Source organism: Platichthys flesus, chromosome 22, assembly GCF_949316205.1.
Source record: "Platichthys flesus chromosome 22, fPlaFle2.1, whole genome shotgun sequence".
NCBI classification, from domain to species: Eukaryota; Metazoa; Chordata; class Actinopteri; order Pleuronectiformes; family Pleuronectidae; genus Platichthys; species Platichthys flesus.
This window is the reverse complement of record NC_084966.1, coordinates 1306294-1326590: the sequence shown is the minus strand read 5'-3', so window position 1 is coordinate 1326590 and position 20297 is coordinate 1306294. Positions and strand designations below refer to the sequence as shown.

The window sequence follows — 20297 nt, the reverse complement described above, 5'->3', positions numbered from 1 at the left end:
AGTCACTCAAGCAGAGAAACAGATGCAGACGGGACAGAAAAAAACAGAAATAACACAAATGAACAATAAAGCGGTGATGACAAGCGCAGCTCGGACACGTCACACAAAGAGAAATGTTGATGAATACAAATCATTGTTACTCGCTCATGATTGGACAGAACCATGATGTCATTGAGAGCATCTCTGACCACCTATTGGTCGGTACCTCCTGGGTCCAGGTGGTTTCCCCTCCTCCTTCTCGTCAGGCTTCTTGGTGGTGGTGACCTTCTCGGCGCTGTCCAGTAGAGCGCTCAGCGCCACCCGGCGGAACACGTTGCCGTGGGCCTCCTTGATGAACTGCACCAGCTGGCGGATGTCACAGTACAGACCCTGGGGGGGAGGAGGAGGGAGACGTGTGAGTCACATGCACGACAAAGTGCGTTAGAAGAAGACAAAGTTGGGACTTTGCAGGCTGCATCACAGTGTGTGGGTTTGTGCACATGCATATATGCATAAGTGTGTGTTGTGCAGGAGCAGGGCACCGGCTCCAGCTTGTGAGTGGGTGGCCTCTGAATTTGTGCCATAATAAAGGCTGCCTCCAGAAGTGTGTCATCCTCCGCCAACGTACACAAGTCATGCCAGTGTTTCTTCAGCTTTACCGCAGAGCGACCGCAGAGCGACCGCAGAGCGGCCGCAGTCCCTCACTGCTCCGACAGGAGAGACCTGCATTAAGCTATTTACAATTCATTTAAAAACAACATAACAAGTTATGTCTTAATGTCTTTATTAATAGAAGGTGATTAAACAGACTTGAGGTCTGATTGGTCCTGAACCAGAAAGCAGTAACTACTGTGGTGTAGGTGATTGTTCTTCTTGAGGCTCCGCACAAGATGGAGCATTAATAATTCAACTCCAACAAAGAGAAATATGAGTCTGGATCTAACCCATGATTTCCCACTCACCAGGTTCTCTGGGCTGTGCAGCTCGTGTGTGGTCGAGGCGCAGCGGGTGATGAGGGACTTGAACATGCAGCCCACCACCACCGCCTCCATATTCTGGGCCACGGACTTGTTGTCCCCCGTGGTGAAGTTGTTCCCGAAGCCTGCCTTGTCTGGAAGCAACAGGGAGGCGGGGGGGAGACCACGGATCACACAGGGGCGGTTAGGTCAGGGGGGAGAGAACAGTATGACAGCTGAGCAGCTTGAGTGTTAAACAGTGAGGCCGTACAACAGGGAGGGGGGAGGGGGGGGGGGCGGGGCAGGGGGGCAAAGGAAAAGGGTTCGTAAAGCAAATGGGGGACAAGCCAACTGAAAAGGATTCTGGGTAAGGAACACATGCAAGTGACTAAGGCCTGCGATAACTACACACAGTGGGGGGGCTTATTCTCTTGGTCCAGTTAGATCAAACTTATGAACTGTGTAAAACCAGATTTGATCACACAAGTGAGTTTTGTGGAGCTGCAGGCGAGTTGTGTCTCTTTGGGACAGAGTGGGGGGGCGCAGCACAGGAAGTGGTGTCTAGGGCACGGTCCAATTAGACGAGTGTATTAATCCTACAGCGAATAGAATTGACTGTTATTGATTATTGATCATGTGTATCTACCGATGTTTCTTTTTTTCGCCCTCCTGGACCTCTCACCTGCACTGCCGTACTCTGCAAGAGAAAAGAGGCGGGGCACAGGTTGATTGACATCAGGCCAGCACAGACGAGGCACCCCACCTCCGGGCGGAGGCGAACGTGAGACGCACACATACACACACATTAAAAAATAACACACACTGAAAAAACTAAACAAGGTGTCCTGGTCACTTTAGAATCAAAACACTCATCGGTTCAGTAACTTGCCAATTGCTCAGCACTTTGTGTGACTGGGCTGATCAGAGTAAAATATACTTTTCAGTGCAAAACTGAATTGGCTCGTACAGTGTGTCTCAGTGCTCAGCGGTGAAGCCGCTGATTGAGCGGAGATGTAATGGGCAAAGCTCTGGATTGGCAAGTGTACAGAATGGATGAGTGAGTCAGGAAGGCAGGATTCCGCTTGTGGAAGTGGAAGAAGAAAAAGAGGGAAGATGGAAGCAGGAGGAGGAGGAGGAGGGAAGGGGGACAGGGACAAGCGGAGACGAGTGGAGGGGGGGGGGAGTCACACAGATATAAACAGAGGTAGCGCTGGAATGCAAAGTCGAAGTGCAGGTTGAGACAGAAGTAGTACAATTCAGCTTTGTCAACCACACAAGGACATTTCACTTGAATCACGCGTTGTGTCTTTAACTGCTCTGCAGCGAAGCACCAAGGTTAAACCTCTGAGTGTGAAAGAGAATTCAATAGATGCAATAAATCAATTAATATGGAAATAAAAGGATTTATTGTCATTAAGACAAAGATGTAAAAACATTCTATTTATACTATTTTCTACTACTGCTGTACTCACTTATCACCTGGAAACACTACAGTCAGAATACTATCTAATACTAACTCACTGATGATGTCTTGTTTTCCTATTTGTCCAAATGTAAACTCTGTATTTGCTTATTTTCTACGATCCACATTCAGTCCCACTCACACACACACACCCTGCATACTTACTGTCAGTGATGGGCTCCATGCAGAAGCCCAGCAGCGCATGCAGGAAGTCCACAATGTTATTGAGAGAGTCTTTGTTCACATACTCGCGTATCGTCTGACGGAACTGCAGCTTGTCCAGCTTGTACAGGCTGGTCAGGCAGTTCTGGGCCTGGAAGCAAAGGAACAGGATTCAGTCTCTGTGCATGAAAGACTGAGACATGACTCAGCGTTTTGGACGCCGGCCTGTTGTGACTCAGAAACATCGATACGTCAGTAAAGTGGCTTCACTTGCAGGATGTGCTATTTTCATCACTTTTCATTGATTCTCATGATCGCTATCAGCCGTCCAGACAGATTCTTACTTCATCTCTACAACTTAACCTAATAATACAGATATTGAGCAGCACTGGAACAGAAGAGCAGCTGTTCTGAGGCGTCCCCTGGTGCACAGAGCTTCAGAGAAAGGTGAGAGGAGTGAAGATCTGACCTGCATCCGGAGGCGGTCCCCTGACAGGCCGCGGTGGCCCTCCCCACAGCCGTAGGCGCAGCCGAGAGACTTGACGATCTTTATGAGCATGGTGAGAGCCAGGCGGTGGGTGCTGAGGCCGGAGCCTTCCTCCTGGTGGGGGGGGGGGGAGGGGACAGACACCAGCGTGAACACACAGGACCTCATAGATCCTCAGCACGTTTCTGACTGACAGCTCAAACTCACCTTCTTATCATTGTCCTTGTTGTTCTTCACATCGTCCTTGCTCCCCTGCCCACTTCCTCCACTGCTTCCCCCTCCTCCTCCTCCTCCACCTCCTCCTCCTCCACCACCTCCGTCTCCACCTGCTCCGGGGAGCGATCCGCCCCCCTGCGCGCCTCCTCCGAGACCTTGACCCGTCGTGTCTTTGCCTCGCGCCTCCTGGTTCTCCTTGTTGTCGGGCTTGGACAGCTTCTTGCCCATGCCGGGCACCACGCCGAGCTGCAGCAGGCAGTCGATGATGTTGAGGGCCACGTCGCAGATCCTGGAGCTGATGTCATGACTGAGGACGGCGTAGAGGGCGCGCAGTACAGCCTGGAAGACAAGGAGAGGGGGACAGTTAGCCGCCACACGGGAGCCGCCCTGGCAGCACCTGCAGCAGGAGGACGGTCACTTACGGTGAGGTCCAGCATGCCGTTCTTCAGCACAAAGTTGTTGGTCCCCTCGATGTTCTCCCCCTCCTCCGGACAGGAGTAGTTGATGCAGGAGTCGGTGAAGCTGCGCGGCAGGTTGGAGCAGGCCAGCGGCTCCGCGGGCATCTCAGGGACGGCCGCGGGGTTACAGAGCTTCTTCATGTGCTCCGTGAAGAAGTCGGCGTAGCCCACATTGAAGGAGGCCACGGTCGTGTTGAAAGCCGCCATGGTGATGGTGGAGATCTGAGATCGAACTGGGACAGAAGAGGGAAACCTATTGTGACTACAGGAAGTGGATAAAGTCTATTGTGTCTTTTTTAAACTCTCCTTGTTGGATCAAAAACTTAGATATGATCCTTTAAATCGATGCTTATGTTCCTCAGAGGATTTGCTTGTATGTGACGGAGTGAGGAGCAGAGTCTAAATCCAGCTCTGTTTATTTGTATGTAAATTAGCATCTCCACAACAACATCATTGTTATATAAGCTTGTCCTACTTCTGCTCTGCTCACTGGAGACATGAGCTTCAGCCCCCCCCCCCCCACTGCAGCTGATGGATATTAATATATTCAAGTTTTCTTCTCACAGCCTCTCCAGTAGCTGCACCAAACCTGTTATATTATCTCAGATCACTTTTCTATTGATTTGATTGGTATTAAAATGTGATCTGTTGTTCTAGAGTGTTTCTGGAAATGTCTAAGAAGCTCATTTAGGGCCTAAACCTCGAGACAGTTTCCTGAGACATGCTCTCGACCACATTCTGCCTCCTCACCCTCTTTGACGGTGTTGTCGCTGTGGCTGTTGGAGTGGTCGGGCATGTCTCTGAGCAGAGAGTGGTGGGAGTGGGAGTGTTTGGCGCTCAGGCTGTCTGCGTCGGCAGCTGTGTCCGTGCTGCCCCTCCGTGTGAATTTGCCTGGAAAGAGATGCAACAGATAAATATTTCAGGGTAAATTACACACACACGGCCCCAAACAACAGCGACAAAATCATTTCCATGCTCATGTCCCCTGAAAAAGAAACTTCAATCCAATGTGACTGATGTGAAAGGAGCTGATCTGAAGCAGCAGCTTTCAAAGGACAGTGAAACCTGGAATGAGAGATTAAAAAACACAATTTACTCTGGATTATAATAACAATAAATGTCTCTGTGCCTTTGGCGTATTTTAATCACACTTCTCTGTGAGAACTAATAAAAAATACCAGCGTTAATGAACTGACCTAATTCACAAGCTGACAGCGAGATCCAGACAGAATCCTCTGACTCACACAAAGCGGAGCTCGGGGGGGGAGAGCGACGGCTGAGAACTGGTGACATGCAATCTATTCTCATTAGGAGTGGCGCCCTGCTTTACCCATGATCGTGGCCTGCCAGCCGCCGCGGTCCAGAGCTCGCCGGTCATCGCCCAGGCCGGAGAAGCTCCCGAAGGAGAAGGTGCTGCGGGTGGGCGAGACGTCCAGGTGGTCCTCGTGAAGCAGGAAGGGAACCCCCATACGGCGCTGGCGCTTCTTCCCCGTGTAGTGGAAGGGGATGGAGCCCTTCCTCTCCCTGTCCTCACGCCGGTTCTTAAACTGAGAAGGAAGAAGGATGGGAACGGTGCTTCAGCCACAATCATCTCAGTCCAGCATAAGATTAAAGTGAGCATGTCTGTCTCTGACCTTCTTGAAGATGTTCATGCCCAGGTCCGAGGACAGGTCGGGGACGGCCTGTCGACGGAGGTTAGTCAGAGACACCTTCCCAAACGTCTCCGAGCTCAGGGATTTCCCCTCCTCGTTGCATTTCAGACTCATATCCTGCAGAACGCAGCAGAGGATGGTCGATGGTCGGGATGACAGCCAGACGCAAAACAGCTTTTGTACCACGTGTGAAGCATGTGAGCTGCTCCCATTACCTGGGTCTTGTGCGTGTTGACCAGTGAGGGCGTGGCAGCGACCATGGAGCTGCTGCGTGGGCGCGGCAGAGGCGTGACCAGGGGCTCCGGGGTGCGTTCGGGTCTCTCCTCCAGGATCTGCCTCAGCCGCTGGAGGTAGAACATCAAGGCCCAGTGCACCCCCTCCTCGGTCCAGTGCGGCTGCAGCAGGCAACGCAGTACCGCCACATCGAAGTAGGTGGCGTAGCGAGCTCGCTGGGCCACGGAGGTCGGCAGACCTGCAGGGGCTGACGTCCTGGGATAAGAGGAAAGACACAGGGATGTTTCAACCACTTGTATGTAACATGACATGTGGAAGTATCAGTCACATGTAAATATATGCTGTATATATGTGATATTCTGTGTTTTTGTATTTTCTGAGTAACCCGATGTAACGAAGGTGAAAAAAGAGAGAAACAACTGAAGAGAAGGTTGAAGAACGACAGAAACTGTGCAGAGGAAACAGTGGAAGACTCAAATTGATTTAAAGCAGAAGAATAAATGTAATTACGAGGGGCAGAGAGGAAGTGACCGTGACAGCTGCCTGATCGGGAGGAAAAATGACCAGAATGCTTTGCATGTGTTCGGAGTCTTTACAACACCGTCACACGTCGTACTACAAACACCAATTACACCGTATCATCGCCTTCCCTGTTTTATGAGCCCATCAACCACTCCTGCCACACGGCCTCATTAATAATGCATCACAGAGAAGGAGGATGTAAACAAGGGCACAGCCGCCCTGCAGCATCATCGGTGGAGCAGCAGGCAGAGCGGCAGCCTCAGCCTACGTGAGGCCACTATAAATAAGCTGGAATGAAGGTCAGCGTTTGGGAGAGCGGCAGAACGTAAGGACCTCCGCTCGCTGAGGAGGAGGAGGAGGAGGAGGAGGAAGAGGAGGAGGAACAAACTGACACCACGAGAGGAGGCGCGAGGGAGAGATGGAGGAGAAGCATTTAATCAGGACGTTGTGATAAATGGAGCAGGAAGAGGTGGTCGATGAATCACTCTGAGAGCGGAGGCTGTATCATGTTTCACTGTCTAGCCTGTAAAACACACACACACACACACACACACACACACACTGGACACACACACCCACAGCCTACTGCTGTTGTGTCAGGTTGCCAGGGAGACCGAGTGACGACAGCCACCCAGGCCCCCCCCCCCCCCCCCCCCCCGAGAGGCACCGGCTCCATGCGGGAGCAGCCAGCCGGTTGGCCGTTGCCATGGAAACTGCCTCAGCATCAGCAGGGCGAGTGGCGAGCGATGCGGCGCCGCGGGACGAGTGAGCTGCATGAACCACCGCAGCTGATGGTGGAAACACCGGGGCGGTGCGGCGCAGAGGGGCGTGTCCACCAGAGTGAGGAGTGGACACAAACACAAATCCCCCTTAACTGTCAAATGTCTCCTTTCCTGCAGATATGAAACCCACATCTATCTATCTCTCTCTCTCTCTCTCCCCTGCTCTCTCCTTCGATGCAGCGTTGTGCACACAACAGCTTAACAACCCCACGAGCGACACAAGAAGAACGCTATTAATCTGTCTTGGTTGTGTGTGTGTGTGTGTGTGTGTGTGTGTGTGTGTGTGTGCAGCGAAACAATGGAGATAATTCTCCTCCTTCCTGCATTAGCATGTGACTTCTCCACAAACCCTCTGATGTTCGAGTGTGTGAGGATATTATCACCAGTGTAGGGGGAGGGGGGGGGGCAGGCTTATTTTGATCAGCAGTCACTTACCGCTTGATTGTGAGACGAGTCGGACGTGACTTGGTTGTTTGTCGGATGAACAACACACACACACACACACACACACACACGGTGACAGACCCGGTGTTATGATCTTAAAGTCAGTGAACGCACATGTAGGCTGTGGTGAATGCAAATGTAATGAGGGGTTACTGTGGGGCTTCTTCTCGGCAGAGCAGGTTTAGTCTTTTTCTGGTAACATATTCATGGTGGTGAATTTGGTGTGATTTGGTGCAGCTTGATTGAATTCAAGTGGAGGAGGTCTGTGTTCTATAGTCCTTCTATGATTTAGTGAAACTCCTGTAATAAAATGAGTCAGGTGTCATTAGCTGCCAACCCCGCTGGTCAAACCTGCCTCATTCGTGCCAAAGCAAACACAGGTTGAGTCTCGGTGCCGAGCGATGCCAGACTTTGCCGTGGGCAGAGTGAAAATCAAGCCAGGCCGTGTCATGCCAGACCAGGGCCAGTGCCAGCATCAGACATGTAGCACATTACTTCAGCATAATTACCCTGCTTCTGCCGGCAAATGTCAGACGGGTGTGTTGATGCTGAAGCAAGATGAGGCTGTGTGGACGTGTCGGGTTTGACTTGAGGAGACAGAGCAGCTTAGAGCAGCACATCACACGGGGGGGGGGGAGCTGCTCACGTTCACCGAGCCGCTCACCAGCGAGAGGAGCCCACGGTGCGTTTGGCAGACGCTGCCACGGGGCTAAATGTTCACCATCAACTAGATGATGTCACCAGGCCTGTGTCAGAGCGGCTCACTGGTAAATCACTGGTTTCAACTCACCGCTGGATTCCACAGTGGAAATCACTCCTTTATGAAAACAGTATAGATCATATGAAGCTAATGATTTATGTATTTATACTTGAGTTTAAATAGATCAAATTTCCTTATATATGAAAATGTGTACTAAATCAAAAATATTGTATTATGAGATTTTTCTATTTCATTGTTGCTACTAAAATGTATTTTTACATAAAGACAAACTTGGATGAAAGGTGTCTTTTCCAGGTTGATGTTTCTGGTGGAGCCGTGCTGCATTATGACACCAACACAACCTCCATGACCCGTCCACGTAACACAACAACACACACACACCTCTTCCTCTGGAGGGTTAATTCAATAACAGTGCTCACTTTTTCTTGGAAGGGCCTTTGACCGGCGGGGGTTGCTGGGAAGGGCCACCTTTCTCCACCGAGTTACCAGGACGACAGCTCTGCTCCCCGGCCGAGGGGGAGGAGGAATCTGATTGGGCGGTTTCACAAACCACCTGGAAGCCCTGTGGTTAGGAGAGATGGACAGATACTGAGGATAACCAGCAGATAGACAAGAGGAGAGACGCTCCCCTGATTGTTAAAGACTCTGTGGCTGGTGTCACGACCCCGGCTAACCACACTAATGCTCCCGGTCGACCGGTGCTAATGAAAATGAACAGTCGGCACCCGGAGGGAGCGCTGTAGGGGGAGGGGAGGACGCCGCGGCCTCTCATCTGAACACATTCAATCAACACAAGAAGCCAAATCTGACACGGATCAGAGCTCACCATGGGACCAGGGTTTCCAGATCCACAGGGACTGCACTGGTTGTTGACTGGGGAGTTCCTCTTAGCTGGGGAAACAGATTACACGTCTTCATTGTGAGCAAATAAAGATGGATTGACTCCTAAAAGGGATGTAGAGGACTTAGAGGGAAGGTTTCCTTGTTTTCTTCACCTGTCACGATGTTTCTCACAGGTTTGATGAGCGCTGTAAAGGCAGAGATGTCCGGCTGGCGGTGCTCCCACATCGGCTGCCAGATGACCAGGCCACTGGCCAATCGGAAGGTCAGGTCCGACTCCTGTAAAGAAGTCACATATTCATAATCTCATTTCTAGAAGAAGCCTTTTCTTCAATCATCTCCCAGTGGAGCTCTGATTTTATAACCAAAACAGGTGATTTGAAATGTTAACGTCATCATGTTGTCAAACATTGTTCCGATGGGAATCCCCAGAGAACTGCAACATGACTCCTGTATCTGTTTGTACACAGATCAATAGCAGAAGGGCGACCCTGAGTGTGTGTAGAGCGGCTCGATATGAGCCTCTCGATTAAACGCCAGTGGAGATATTAATATGTTTTTAAATAAAGCTGCTACAGCAAATGTCCCTGAGAAACACCAGACCTTTATCCGATGGATGAGAGGAGCGAACAGGAACACGAACAGCTCCACGGTGGCCATGCTCTTGTGGAACAGCTTGTTACGGGTGTGCTCATCCTCCTCCAGCAGGGAGCCGCTGTGCTGGGGCCCGGACCCCCCCAGGGCAGAGCCGGAGCAGGAGCCGGGGGCCCCGGGCGACGAGCCCTGGTTCCCCACCGGCTGGAGGAAGGCGCTGCTGCTGCTTCCCCCGGACCAGCTGTGGCCCAGGCTCGGCTCGTGGTTGCACTCCTGCGCCGCCTCCAGCAGCATCCAGTGCAGCGTGTGGAGCAGCTTGGTCTCAGCCACACCCAGCTTGTCCTGGTGGCCTGTGAGAGGTCAGAGGTCGAGGCTTAATGTTTCAGTGCTGCTAAGTGAGGTGATGAAAGAGCAGCATGATGAAGATCTGGTGTTCTGTGCATGTTCCTGGAGGTACATGACACCTAGAGCCTGATTCTTCACTTCTGTTAAAGGATCAATTCTCTAAGGCTTCTCTAAAGGTTATCGACAAAACATAAACCAACACGCTGAATATCTACTTCCAGCTTCTTAAATGCGAAGATTTAATTAATTATAGAATTAAATAATTATATAAATACTCAATACCACAGCACGAAACATTTTCTATCATCAGTGCTAATGTCAAATTGACATATATCTGTTTACAGACAGTCAGTGTTTGTATATATTCCCAAAGAAATTTAGACTCTGACAGGATCCAGAGAAACAATCTAATTTAAAGAGACACATGTCGTCCTGTGGTGACTTGGAAGGTCGAGCTGTTGTGTGTCTGTGCCGTGACTCAAAGAACATCGGTTTTGTGCTTTGTTGGATGAGGATAACCTGGATGAGGCTGTCAAGTCGATGCCTACAGCCGGGGTAACGTGTGTCCTGTGTGTCCTCACCCAGCTTGTTCCTGTTCGACAGCAGGATGGAGGTGCAGTGGAGGACATGAGGCAGCGCCGCCTGGACCAGCTCCCAGCGGGAGATGCTCTGAATGGCCTCTGACAGGGCCGGCGACAGCCCGTGGAGCTTGTTCTCCACCAGCACCCGCTCAAAGGACTGGGGAGGCAGCCAGGGAGGAGAAGAAAAGAGACATCAGGCAGGAAATGGAGCCGTTTTCTATCTAAATGTCCCACATGGCCTCCAGCGGGGAGACGCCTGTGGGAGCGACACTGGCAGCTCTGTTTAGACCCACAGGGATCTGGAAAAGTGTCATTATGGATATGAGTCTCCACAGGTCCAGCTCCTGGGTAATAGGAGGAAGTGATGGGGGGGTGGGGGAACTCATTTGCTAAATGCAAAATCAAGAACCCACTTTATCTGCAGGTGCATTAAGGTGAAGAGGGATTACTGGGAGAGGAGCGATTATTCCCCATCAGCACACAAACGGCTTTATGAGATGACTTACCACACAGGACGCTTCATACTGCTTCCCCAACTTCGGACGCAGAAAGGCACTGAAACATAAAACACACAAAACAGAAGGAAACATCCTCACATGACGTTTTCAATCGTGTCATTTCCCTGCAGCTCCTCCACAAGCCCACTCTCCATGCAAATGTGATTTACAGGTGTGACATCATGCAATCTGCATCCGTGCACAGTTATCACCGACCCCCCCCCCCCCCCCCTCCATTTAAAACATCAGCGCAGTCAGTGGAACAGCGGTTCGAATCCTAATGAGCCACTACACGCAATTTGGACACCGTGTCAGCTCCCGGATTCACAGGATCCCGGTTCTGAGCGAAGGGCAAACACCTGTTATCACGCACTAACCTGGTCTGCCTCCACAGGAAGGTCTGGATGGGGAACGGTATCCCCTTCCCGCACTCCGGCTCGTTCTCATCCACGCTCTTCCTCTTCACCATCTTGGCCGGAGCCGCCTGAGCGCGACCACCGGGCGGCTGCTGCTGCCTGTGCGCAGGTGACCAGCGACTCTCCCCTCACGACATGACCGGGTTCCGGCTACGTAAAATGGCTGCAAGTGTCGGTCGGTCGGCGGCGGCGGAGGAGGAGGTGCAGGGAGGCAGGGAGGGAGGAGAGGAGGAGGAGGAGAGGAGGATGGGGGGCTGCTCTGATTCTGGTTCCAGCGCCTCCCTCCCCGGACTCTGACAGCTGATCAGCTCCGCTCATTTATCCGGCGGAGCTTAAAGACGCAGTGTGCAGCTGCGCCAGATGTTTCCAACACACACACCGCTTTGAACGCACAGAGGGATGCTGCTGTTACACGAGCGATACACACCTTTAAATATCAACAGGTATTTCAGTCACGTCACAGAGAGATTTAAAATACACTATGATACTAAATAACCACTGTTAAATACAAGATCCTGCTTTAAATATTGCCGTTAAGTGGAAATAAAATAGTGATTACAGCAAAATGTATGAATTAAAGCCCACCTTAACAATGTATCTATATAAACAGTATTGCATCATCATCAACAATCATATGCTTTTATCTTTAAATGCAAATTAACTGCAACAAATTAATGTAGTGTATTGAAAATGTGTATATGTACCCTGGAGGGTGCAGAAAATGCTAAGTGTCAGTACTTGTACATGAATACTGCAATTAAAAATGGGATTTAAGTGTTTAGTATCTTTAACGTCATATATTTTGGGCTTAGTTAAAAATGAATTATAGGATTATATCTTCATTTTTTAGACTCAAACATGTGTCAGGTATTAAAAACACATAATAGCATGACTCACGGAGCTCCATGTGTAATAACATCACTGTAGTTACATGTGGAGACATAACGTAACATATTACACAGAAACTACAAGATAAGGGAGCTTTATAATGAAAATATAACTCGTTAATTCAACATTATTTTATTATTTGAAAACATACAAACAAGCTAAACTCTTGTGTTTATACCTCAAAGCTCCAGTTTGTGGGATATCTGCAGAAAAATCAACCTCAAAATAACACACACGTCCACATTGGGATAAAAACAACAGAAATTAAGAGTCACAAGGTTTAAAAAAACGTAAAATTATCCTTTTTTAATCAAAATCGGGAGAAGACGCTGCTTCTTTTCCAAAGTCCGCCATGTTAGATTGTTGTTGACAGCCGCCGTGTTTCTACGGAGGCCGAGAGAAGACACACAACACGAGAGGTTCGCCTGGAGACGTCTTACCTGTGGGCTGCACCTTCACCACTAGAGGGCGCCCAATCAAAACGTTTAGCTATTAGCCTGCTAAGCTAATGTACTAGACTGCACCGGGTCGGTACCCACGGTTTGGCGGGTGAGAACACAAATATGTGGTTGTTATTGTTTTTTAATATTGATATCTGTGATGAAAAGTAAAATAAGCAACTGGAAAAAAAATGTTTTATTGTGAAGGCCGGCGCCACAGCCGGACCCGCACACCTGGACTTTGTTTGTTTACGTCACTGATGCGACAGCGGTGTGGGCTAGCTGCTAGCTGCTAGCTCGTAGATCAGAACAGACGACTTACAGACATGTCAGTGATGAAAACCCAACTGTGGACAACTCACCGTCCAGAGACAAGTGGGACGTTTGGGACAAATAGCGCGTGACAACCGGAAACCAGGAAACATCTGGACAGCAGCAGGAATACAGTGAGTTCAACAGGTGGTGTTTATGTTCTAATGTTCTTATATTCTAATGTTTTAATGTTCTAATGGAACAATATGGAAGGTTTTGTATTTACATAATTATTACAGTAATAATAACAATTGATAATAATAATAAATTCTATAATACATTTCAATTGGAAATTCTTATCAGGATCTTTATGTATTAAACATACATACATTTATTTATATGTATTTATAGAACATGCAACCAGACAAACACTCTAAAGTGCACGTCGAGTGTTCAAGCTTAATATGACCAACACATTATGCTGTTGCATGTTTATTTATGAATAATATTAATATTAAAAAGCACTGGATCTGGAATAAACCAACACCTCTCTGCTCTGAACCACAATAAATCCATCACAGTATTTTTATCTACACAAAAGAAGAACCAGAGCGAGTCACTTTTTATTTTCTTTATTTGTGTTGCCGTCATCCTGCAGGAGCGTTTGTCATCAGAACATCAGAAAGTGTGCACACATCTACATGGTCTTTTAAATACACTTTACACAGGCAGTAGGGGGCGCTGGGGAGCACGGGGCAAGAGGAGGGGAAGCACAGAAGAACACTGGAGCAGGGGGGGTAGGAAACTGGGGCAGAGGGGCTTCACAACGGAGAGCAGAGAGTGTGTTCCTGTGTTCACTCTTATGTTTTACTGAGTTCTCTTGAAGTCGTTTCCGGTTCAGTCGCACTAACGGGCCGAGAAGCTGCTCCGTCCAAACGAGTGTTTTCATATAAAGCTTCTTTCTCTTTCTGTTTTTTATTCATTCACAAACACACAAGCCCATTTCTGCCAAAGGAGAAAAGTCACAGGAGCAGTTGAAGTAAAGACACTGAAAAGTTTAAAATGTCTCCAAATAGATGTCATTTTTTAAAAGTTGAATTAATTCGCCATGCCAGCATAACAGCGTTGTTGTTGTTTCGCCCGGTGAAACCACGAAAGCAAACGTAAAAACCAATAAAACAGAGCAGCCTACTGGTTTTGAGAGGAGAGAAACAAGAGAGGGTCTATGGGAAAGCTAATCGTTTAGCACTGGACTCACAGAACTGCAGAGGTTATCCACGCTGAGGTGCTAACAAGCCCGAGCAGCCACAGGGAACATACAAAACCAGGGACAACTTCCACTACACTCACATTTATAGATATGTATATATATATATATAAAAAGAAAACAGAACAACGATTCAGCACATATCAGGAAATCATAGCATCAAAATCCACCCGACAAACCCAAAACAAACTTCATGTCGTTTGACTTAAAATGTCACATTTTTTGCAGACATGCTCCTCAACCCTTCTGTTCACGCGTCCGCGGACACGCCCTGTTTCTGTTAGCTACGTCTCACGCACACGTGTTTCTTTAAGACTCACGTCTAGCTTCTAGTTGCTCTATCTTGCATTCGGTACCGTATAAATTCTGATTGGACGTTATGATGGAAGTGGTATGTGGTGATGCTTTTCAAGCTAAAAAATAACCGCTGTACAATCGTAAAAACCTTCGACTCTTCTCTCCGACTCACGCGTCCAGTCGAACCGACGCATTCGACCTGAAACTAAAGAGAAGAGTCCGTCTCTGAGTGAAATGAAGGAGAAGTAAAGATGAATTCAGTTTTAAAATCCCACTGGAATGTGTGGAAGGGTGGAACAGCCTGTGGGGTCGTGTGTGTGGGTGGGGGGGCCGCAGTGAGGGATGCTGGGAAAACACTGAATGATGGGAGAGATGCTGTGGATTCTCTTTTTTTTCTTCTTTTCTGTGGGTATCCGAAGCGGGGGGGGGGGGGGGCAACCGGCTCATAAGCCCTGCTTGGCGAGGGCGGCGGTGACGTCCTGGGCCAGCGTGCAGAGCTGTGGCGACTCCAGCAGGTTGATGCTGCCGGCGGAGGACATGCGAGGGGACGTGCCTCCCGTCTCCACGCCGGGGGTGTGGGTGACCACGATCTCGGCGCCGTGGTCCACTCGGGCTTTGGCCGTTTCCCTGAAGGTCAGCTTGTGGCTCTCGATCTGTGGCGTGGGGAGAAGAAGGAACCAGAGTTAAGCTCAGGGTTGTGTCTCTGATTCTGGAAGCTACACGTGTGTGTGTGCGTGCTTCTGTTTACCATAATGTTGCCCCCTCCAGGAGTGTGGGTGGTGTTGTCCAGCGAGCGGACCTTGGACTGGGCCTTATCCTTGAAGTCCAGCTTCACACTGTCGATGCGCACGTTACCGCCCCCTGGGGGCAGGACAGGGAGAAGGGAGAAGCATCAAAGGGACATCACTCGCCTGCAGCTTCTCCTGAGAGCAACGCTCAGGGCAGAGAACCTCATGAGCAAACTGGGCTGGACAACAGGTTGGTCCTGCAGACGTCCTCACATACAGTCACCTGTGTGGCTGGTTTAAATCTTATATAGTCAATGCATTTAAAATCACATTTTAGATTAGACATTCGAAAATTCTAAACAAGTACTAGTTCAGCTTAACTCCTTGTATGCATCATTTAAGAATAAGTCTGTTCTTGCACGAGGCCCAATGTTCTTTTTTAAATTCCTCGTCAATGTGTGTGAGAATCAGTGAAACACAGAGTCCGTGCATGTGATGCTCCAGCAGCTCTGTCTGGTACCTGGCCTGTGGCGGATGTTGGACATTGAGCCACATTTGGCGGTGACGTGGCTCATGTCGTGCTTCTTGGTCTGGATCTGGACCTGTGGAGTGAATATCAAGTGAAACATGATGAAGGAACAGTTCACACGCACGTCCACAACCGAATGTACAAGTTTAAATAGTAAGATGGAAGATGTGACTCACGTTTCCTCCTCCGGCCGTGTGCTGGATCTTTGCCAGGGAGCCACATTTAGACTGAACGTGGCTAAAGTCCAGTTTCACACTTGGAATCATGACCTTTGAATGAGAGGGGGACTTGTTGTTATCTAGTAAACCTGAAGACAGGCGACACTGAGGGATCATCATCTCCTCCCTCTGTCCTGCTCAAGACTGATCAGCTGATCTACACGACAGGAAACCAGAGCGGCTCATCGCTGAGTTTAGATAAACACAGTTATGTTTTCATCTTATAATAGAGTCGTTATTTCGCTCTGAAGCAGAAGTGGACAAAGAAGAAACATGGATGTTCTGAGCTTGGCCCAGACAAGCAGACGGCTCGATAGATGAACATATAAAAGTAGCATGAGCGAGCGCTGCAGCAGCTGAAAGGAGGAAGAGGAAGAGGAGGAGAGAACAGAGGAAGAAAAGAGAAGAGCGTACATACATTGCCTCCTTTGGGCGTGTGCTTCAGATTATCCCTGGAGCCGCACTTTGACTGAACACGACTGAAGTCCAGCTTCTCGCTTGAAATGTGAACCTAAAACAAAATCCAGTGAAAACAAAAGAAACACCTATATGTGCCTTGTTTGATGGAGTCAAGTGTGATCAGTGTTTTCATTTACTGTAAACATGTGTTTACATTGAATTTACTCTGAGAACAAGGTGATAGAGTAAACAAACAAACAAAAATACTACCTATACAGATAAATCTAACATATTTAAACTCGCTGATGCTCATAAATTGAGTATTTGAAGTATTTCTGCCTCCTGCTACAACAAAGAATAAAGAATCAAAGCTAATCAATTGTTTACGGATCAGAAATGAACAAACAGAAAAGAGAAATGTGTTCAGGGGGAAACACACGAGTGACATGACCTGGATTCTCCTGACAGCTCTTTAAACCTTAAATACACACAAAGACACACACACACACACACGCACACACACACACACACCTCCTGCCATTTTGCCCCATCTGCAGCTGCAAGGTCGACCAATGACAAAGTCCCAGAGCTGAACCCAATTACAATAATTAACAATCATGTGATTAACTGATTTGACAGTTGTCATTAAAGCATATTTATATTTCTATTTTATAAAACTAAAACCTCATCTCCCTGATTCTTTACATGTAAGTTAAATAAAACCTGCTGTGCTGCTTCTCTGACTCGAGCATCATTAAACATGTCTCCCCCCCCTCTCTGTCACATGTCTCCCTCAGAGAGCAGCTGCCAGAGCGACGATGAATCGCCTCCTCGTTGTGTTTCACAGGAGTTAATGAAAAGTCTCGACCTCTGAGACGCTGCAGCAACACAAAGACTGAGCGGCGCCGCGGTTATGAGACAGAAGAATGAACGACCACACGTCTGTTACAGCTCGGAGACGAGAGGGGGTGAGACCTTTTACCTGCTCCTGGGATTGACAGCGTATTCATCAGTGTTATTATAAGTGAGGGTACATGATGATATTAAGGAAAAGGACAATTTAAGTGGAGATGCACTGGAAATTCAAATTAAGAGTTTTTATGGACCTGCTGAGCACCAGCTTTGTTTAAAACCAAAAAACGAGGCAGTAAATTCTTATCCTGTGTCCGTGACACAACTTTTCAATAAGTAATTCCACCCGAAATTATTAATAGTCTGAGCCGGAGGGAGAATCTGCCGCCAGCAGCTCCCCAGGGCGAGTGATCTGCAGGTCGCCTGCTCCTCAGAGGTGCTCCTGGTTATTCTTAGGAGAATATTTCGAGAGGAGGAAACAACACGAGAGGTTTGTGGTGCAGCTGAGGCTTCTTTCAGGAGAATGAGAGGAGGGACAGGTAAAGAGGAGAGGGACAGACTGGGGGGGAAGATGGAGGGGACAGAGGACAGTGGAGAGGAAGCAGGCGGCAGGTTCAAAGGTAGTGAGGATGGAGGAGATGTGCTTAAAACACTCAGAGAGAGAAAAGGAAGGAAAGAAAGAAAAAGAAGCTCGTACACACGTTCACAAATTCTGACGAGAGTCATGAAAAATAAAAAATAAAAGTCAAAAACATGGGCAGTAAGTCTGTTTGCACCTTATTTATCCATTTATTCAATATGGGTAAGGTTTGTACCATATTTATCTATTACTACTTTCTCAGTTACATCCCTGAGCTGGATGTAAGGTGAATAAACTACAGTTTATAGAATAAATAATAGTATTAAATATATAAATGTTGTTAGGCTTGTACACACAAATTAAATATATTTATCTGAGGTTTAAAATATAACTTGAGCATTTGCGCCCCCCTGTGGTACAATTAGGTAACTGCTTATCATAAAATATGATGAATATTTATCTAAATTCGTCTTTCTGTGTGAATAAACCTAAATTTCTTCGATTTCTCTCTGTTAGACGTTGACTTGTTGCTGCTTTTAAGTTCTGTTTGGATTCCGAACCTCGGTCCCGTTACCTGTCCGCCCTTGGGCTGATGTTTGAGGTTGGAGGTGGAGCCGATCTTAGACTTGACATTCGACAGGTCGGGCAGCGGCTGGTTGAGAACCTTCAGCTGCCGATGGGCGGTGGACGGCGACTTGGGCGGAGTCCGGATCACCGCCACCTTCTTCTCCTGGAGGATGCTGAAGGACTTGGGGGTGTGGCTGCCGGGGGTGCGGGACCCCGGGGTGCGGCAGGCGTAGCTAGGGGGTGTGCCGGGCGTGACGGCGGTGGAGCCGGGGGTGGAGGCGCCGCTACGGACTGACCGAGAACGTGAGTCTGTGCCTGGAGGAGAGTGGGGAGAGGTGGGATTAGAGGGAGAAGAAGAAGAAGTCTTTCCTGGAATATGGAAGAAGAAGAAGAAAGATCAGTGATGGTCTGAAAGGTGTGTGTGTGTGTGTGTGTGAGTGAACGCTGGTGAGGACAAGGACGCCGCCTCGCCGGCGCCAAATCTGCAGCTTCCACAAATCAAACATCCCAGTTCAAACAAGAGTGTTTGACGAGCAGCCTGAAAACAAACTGTGGGCTGGTTGCCTTGATACCAGTGCAGCCAGGACCAATGGGATCTCAGTCCTGAGGACAAACAGGAAGCAGGAACCTGCTGCTATGGACCCCACCGGCTCACTGTGATAAGGACACTGCTGGTTTAACAAAATACTGAACAAGCTTCTCTCTGATTGGACGATGAAGGTGATTTCACTGTGTTTGAGAAATTACTATTAACGTGCGACGAAGATGAATGAATCGTTCACAAGAGCAGAACTGGATGTGGTGTGTTGCTGATGAGGGTCTAACTGGTCTACATGGTGGTCTACCTGCCATACCAGGGGCCCTTCGAGACCTGCTGTCCCCTCTGGACCGGATCGCTTTGAAGAAGACGGGGGCGGGGGAGGTCAGAGAGGAGCAGGGTGTGTGGGAGTTAGAACGTGATCAAACAAAACGACAGCGAGACTCAATAACGTGAATAAAGGAGGAAAACATGTGGAATGCGTTCTTACTGGTTGGCCTGCAGGGGGTGCTGTCGTCCTGCTCCGCAGCCGGGATGTGGCGTGTCAGGGACTTGGCCGGCCGGGGGAGGGATGACCTCTTCTCCGGGCTGCGGTACGCTCTCTCCTGGTACCAACACAAAGAGCGAAGAGTCATCATCATCATCATCACCTGCAGCGTGCATTACCCATCAGCCCCTGGGCTCCTTCCACTTTACCTTCCCGTCCCATTTGTGGGGCTGAGGGGAGGGGCGGGAGCATGCAGAGGAGGGGCGGAAGGCACTGAGCTCCGCCTCCACCAGGGGGCTCCGCTTAAGGCTACAGGCAGAGCCGGGCCGGGGGGGATGGTTATCGAACCCCCGGCGCTGCGCTGCCATCTTTAAGAGAACGGCCCGCGTGGGGCTCTGGACGGAAGGCGTGGCGAGAGGTGGGGGGGAACGTGCAGGACAGAGGAAGAGATGACCGATGGAGAAACAAAGGAGTGAGATGAGATGAGTCATGGTTTGATGGAGACAAACATGACACAGCATCTTGTTCAGAATGTGAATGAAATGATGATTTTCTTTACTCACAGATCTCCTCTGTTTGGTAGAGATGAGGAAAAAGCAGCGAGCATGCGAAGACAAGATGGACAGAGAAATAAAAAGAGGACACAAAAGCAAACGTGCAGAAAAGAAAGTGAGGAAGGTAACAAAGGTTTGTCGTGCAGGGAACCGGTTCATGTGATGCAGATTGTGTGTTTGTGTGTGTGTGTGCACTCACAGTGGTCCTCTCCCTGGACTGGTGGGCCACACTGAGGGGCTGGTGGCTCTCCATGCCTGCAAAGAAAACAGCCCCGATGTAATAACCAGCGTGTACCAGCAGGTGGAGACATTGCTTGTACATCCATGTGCATTACCCTCCCTGAATGGACACG

At 49.0% G+C, this 20297-nt stretch overlaps 2 protein-coding genes across 5 annotated transcripts in view; both read right to left on the bottom strand.

Moving 5' to 3' along the window:
• Nucleotides 1-11588, bottom strand: part of LOC133933348 (protein unc-80 homolog) — a 29841-nt gene extending 18253 nt beyond the window's left edge. Inside the window, exons 1-18 of the mRNA XM_062380386.1 lie at nucleotides 11310-11588; nucleotides 10942-10990; nucleotides 10436-10592; nucleotides 9519-9859; nucleotides 9071-9194; nucleotides 8902-8966; nucleotides 8495-8637; nucleotides 5588-5861; nucleotides 5355-5489; nucleotides 5051-5267; nucleotides 4471-4611; nucleotides 3685-3953; nucleotides 3254-3601; nucleotides 3029-3160; nucleotides 2563-2710; nucleotides 1582-1632; nucleotides 942-1090; nucleotides 206-369 (exon numbers count right to left, since the gene is read on the bottom strand). Of these exons, the coding sequence (XP_062236370.1) occupies nucleotides 206-369; nucleotides 942-1090; nucleotides 1582-1632; nucleotides 2563-2710; nucleotides 3029-3160; nucleotides 3254-3601; nucleotides 3685-3953; nucleotides 4471-4611; nucleotides 5051-5267; nucleotides 5355-5489; nucleotides 5588-5861; nucleotides 8495-8637; nucleotides 8902-8966; nucleotides 9071-9194; nucleotides 9519-9859; nucleotides 10436-10592; nucleotides 10942-10990; nucleotides 11310-11401 (2999 nt within the window). The 5' untranslated portion in view covers nucleotides 11402-11588. The remainder of the gene's footprint in view (nucleotides 1-205; nucleotides 370-941; nucleotides 1091-1581; nucleotides 1633-2562; nucleotides 2711-3028; nucleotides 3161-3253; nucleotides 3602-3684; nucleotides 3954-4470; nucleotides 4612-5050; nucleotides 5268-5354; nucleotides 5490-5587; nucleotides 5862-8494; nucleotides 8638-8901; nucleotides 8967-9070; nucleotides 9195-9518; nucleotides 9860-10435; nucleotides 10593-10941; nucleotides 10991-11309) is intronic.
• Nucleotides 11589-13544: 1956 nt separating this feature from the next.
• The window catches only part of LOC133933750 (microtubule-associated protein 2-like), a 38718-nt gene continuing 31965 nt past the window's right edge, over nucleotides 13545-20297 (bottom strand). For 2 of the 4 annotated variants that reach the window (XM_062380958.1, XM_062380957.1), the window contains exons 9-17: nucleotides 20144-20199; nucleotides 19394-19508; nucleotides 19211-19261; nucleotides 18373-18680; nucleotides 16386-16478; nucleotides 15926-16018; nucleotides 15741-15822; nucleotides 15241-15353; nucleotides 13545-15145 (exon numbers count right to left, since the gene is read on the bottom strand). In XM_062380958.1, coding sequence (XP_062236942.1) covers nucleotides 14936-15145; nucleotides 15241-15353; nucleotides 15741-15822; nucleotides 15926-16018; nucleotides 16386-16478; nucleotides 18373-18680; nucleotides 19211-19261; nucleotides 19394-19508; nucleotides 20144-20199 — 1121 coding nt within the window. In that variant the 3' untranslated portion in view covers nucleotides 13545-14935. The remainder of the gene's footprint in view (nucleotides 15146-15240; nucleotides 15354-15740; nucleotides 15823-15925; nucleotides 16019-16385; nucleotides 16479-18372; nucleotides 18681-19210; nucleotides 19262-19393; nucleotides 19509-20143; nucleotides 20200-20297) is intronic. The other 2 variants (XM_062380961.1, XM_062380959.1) reach the window with 2 other exon arrangements.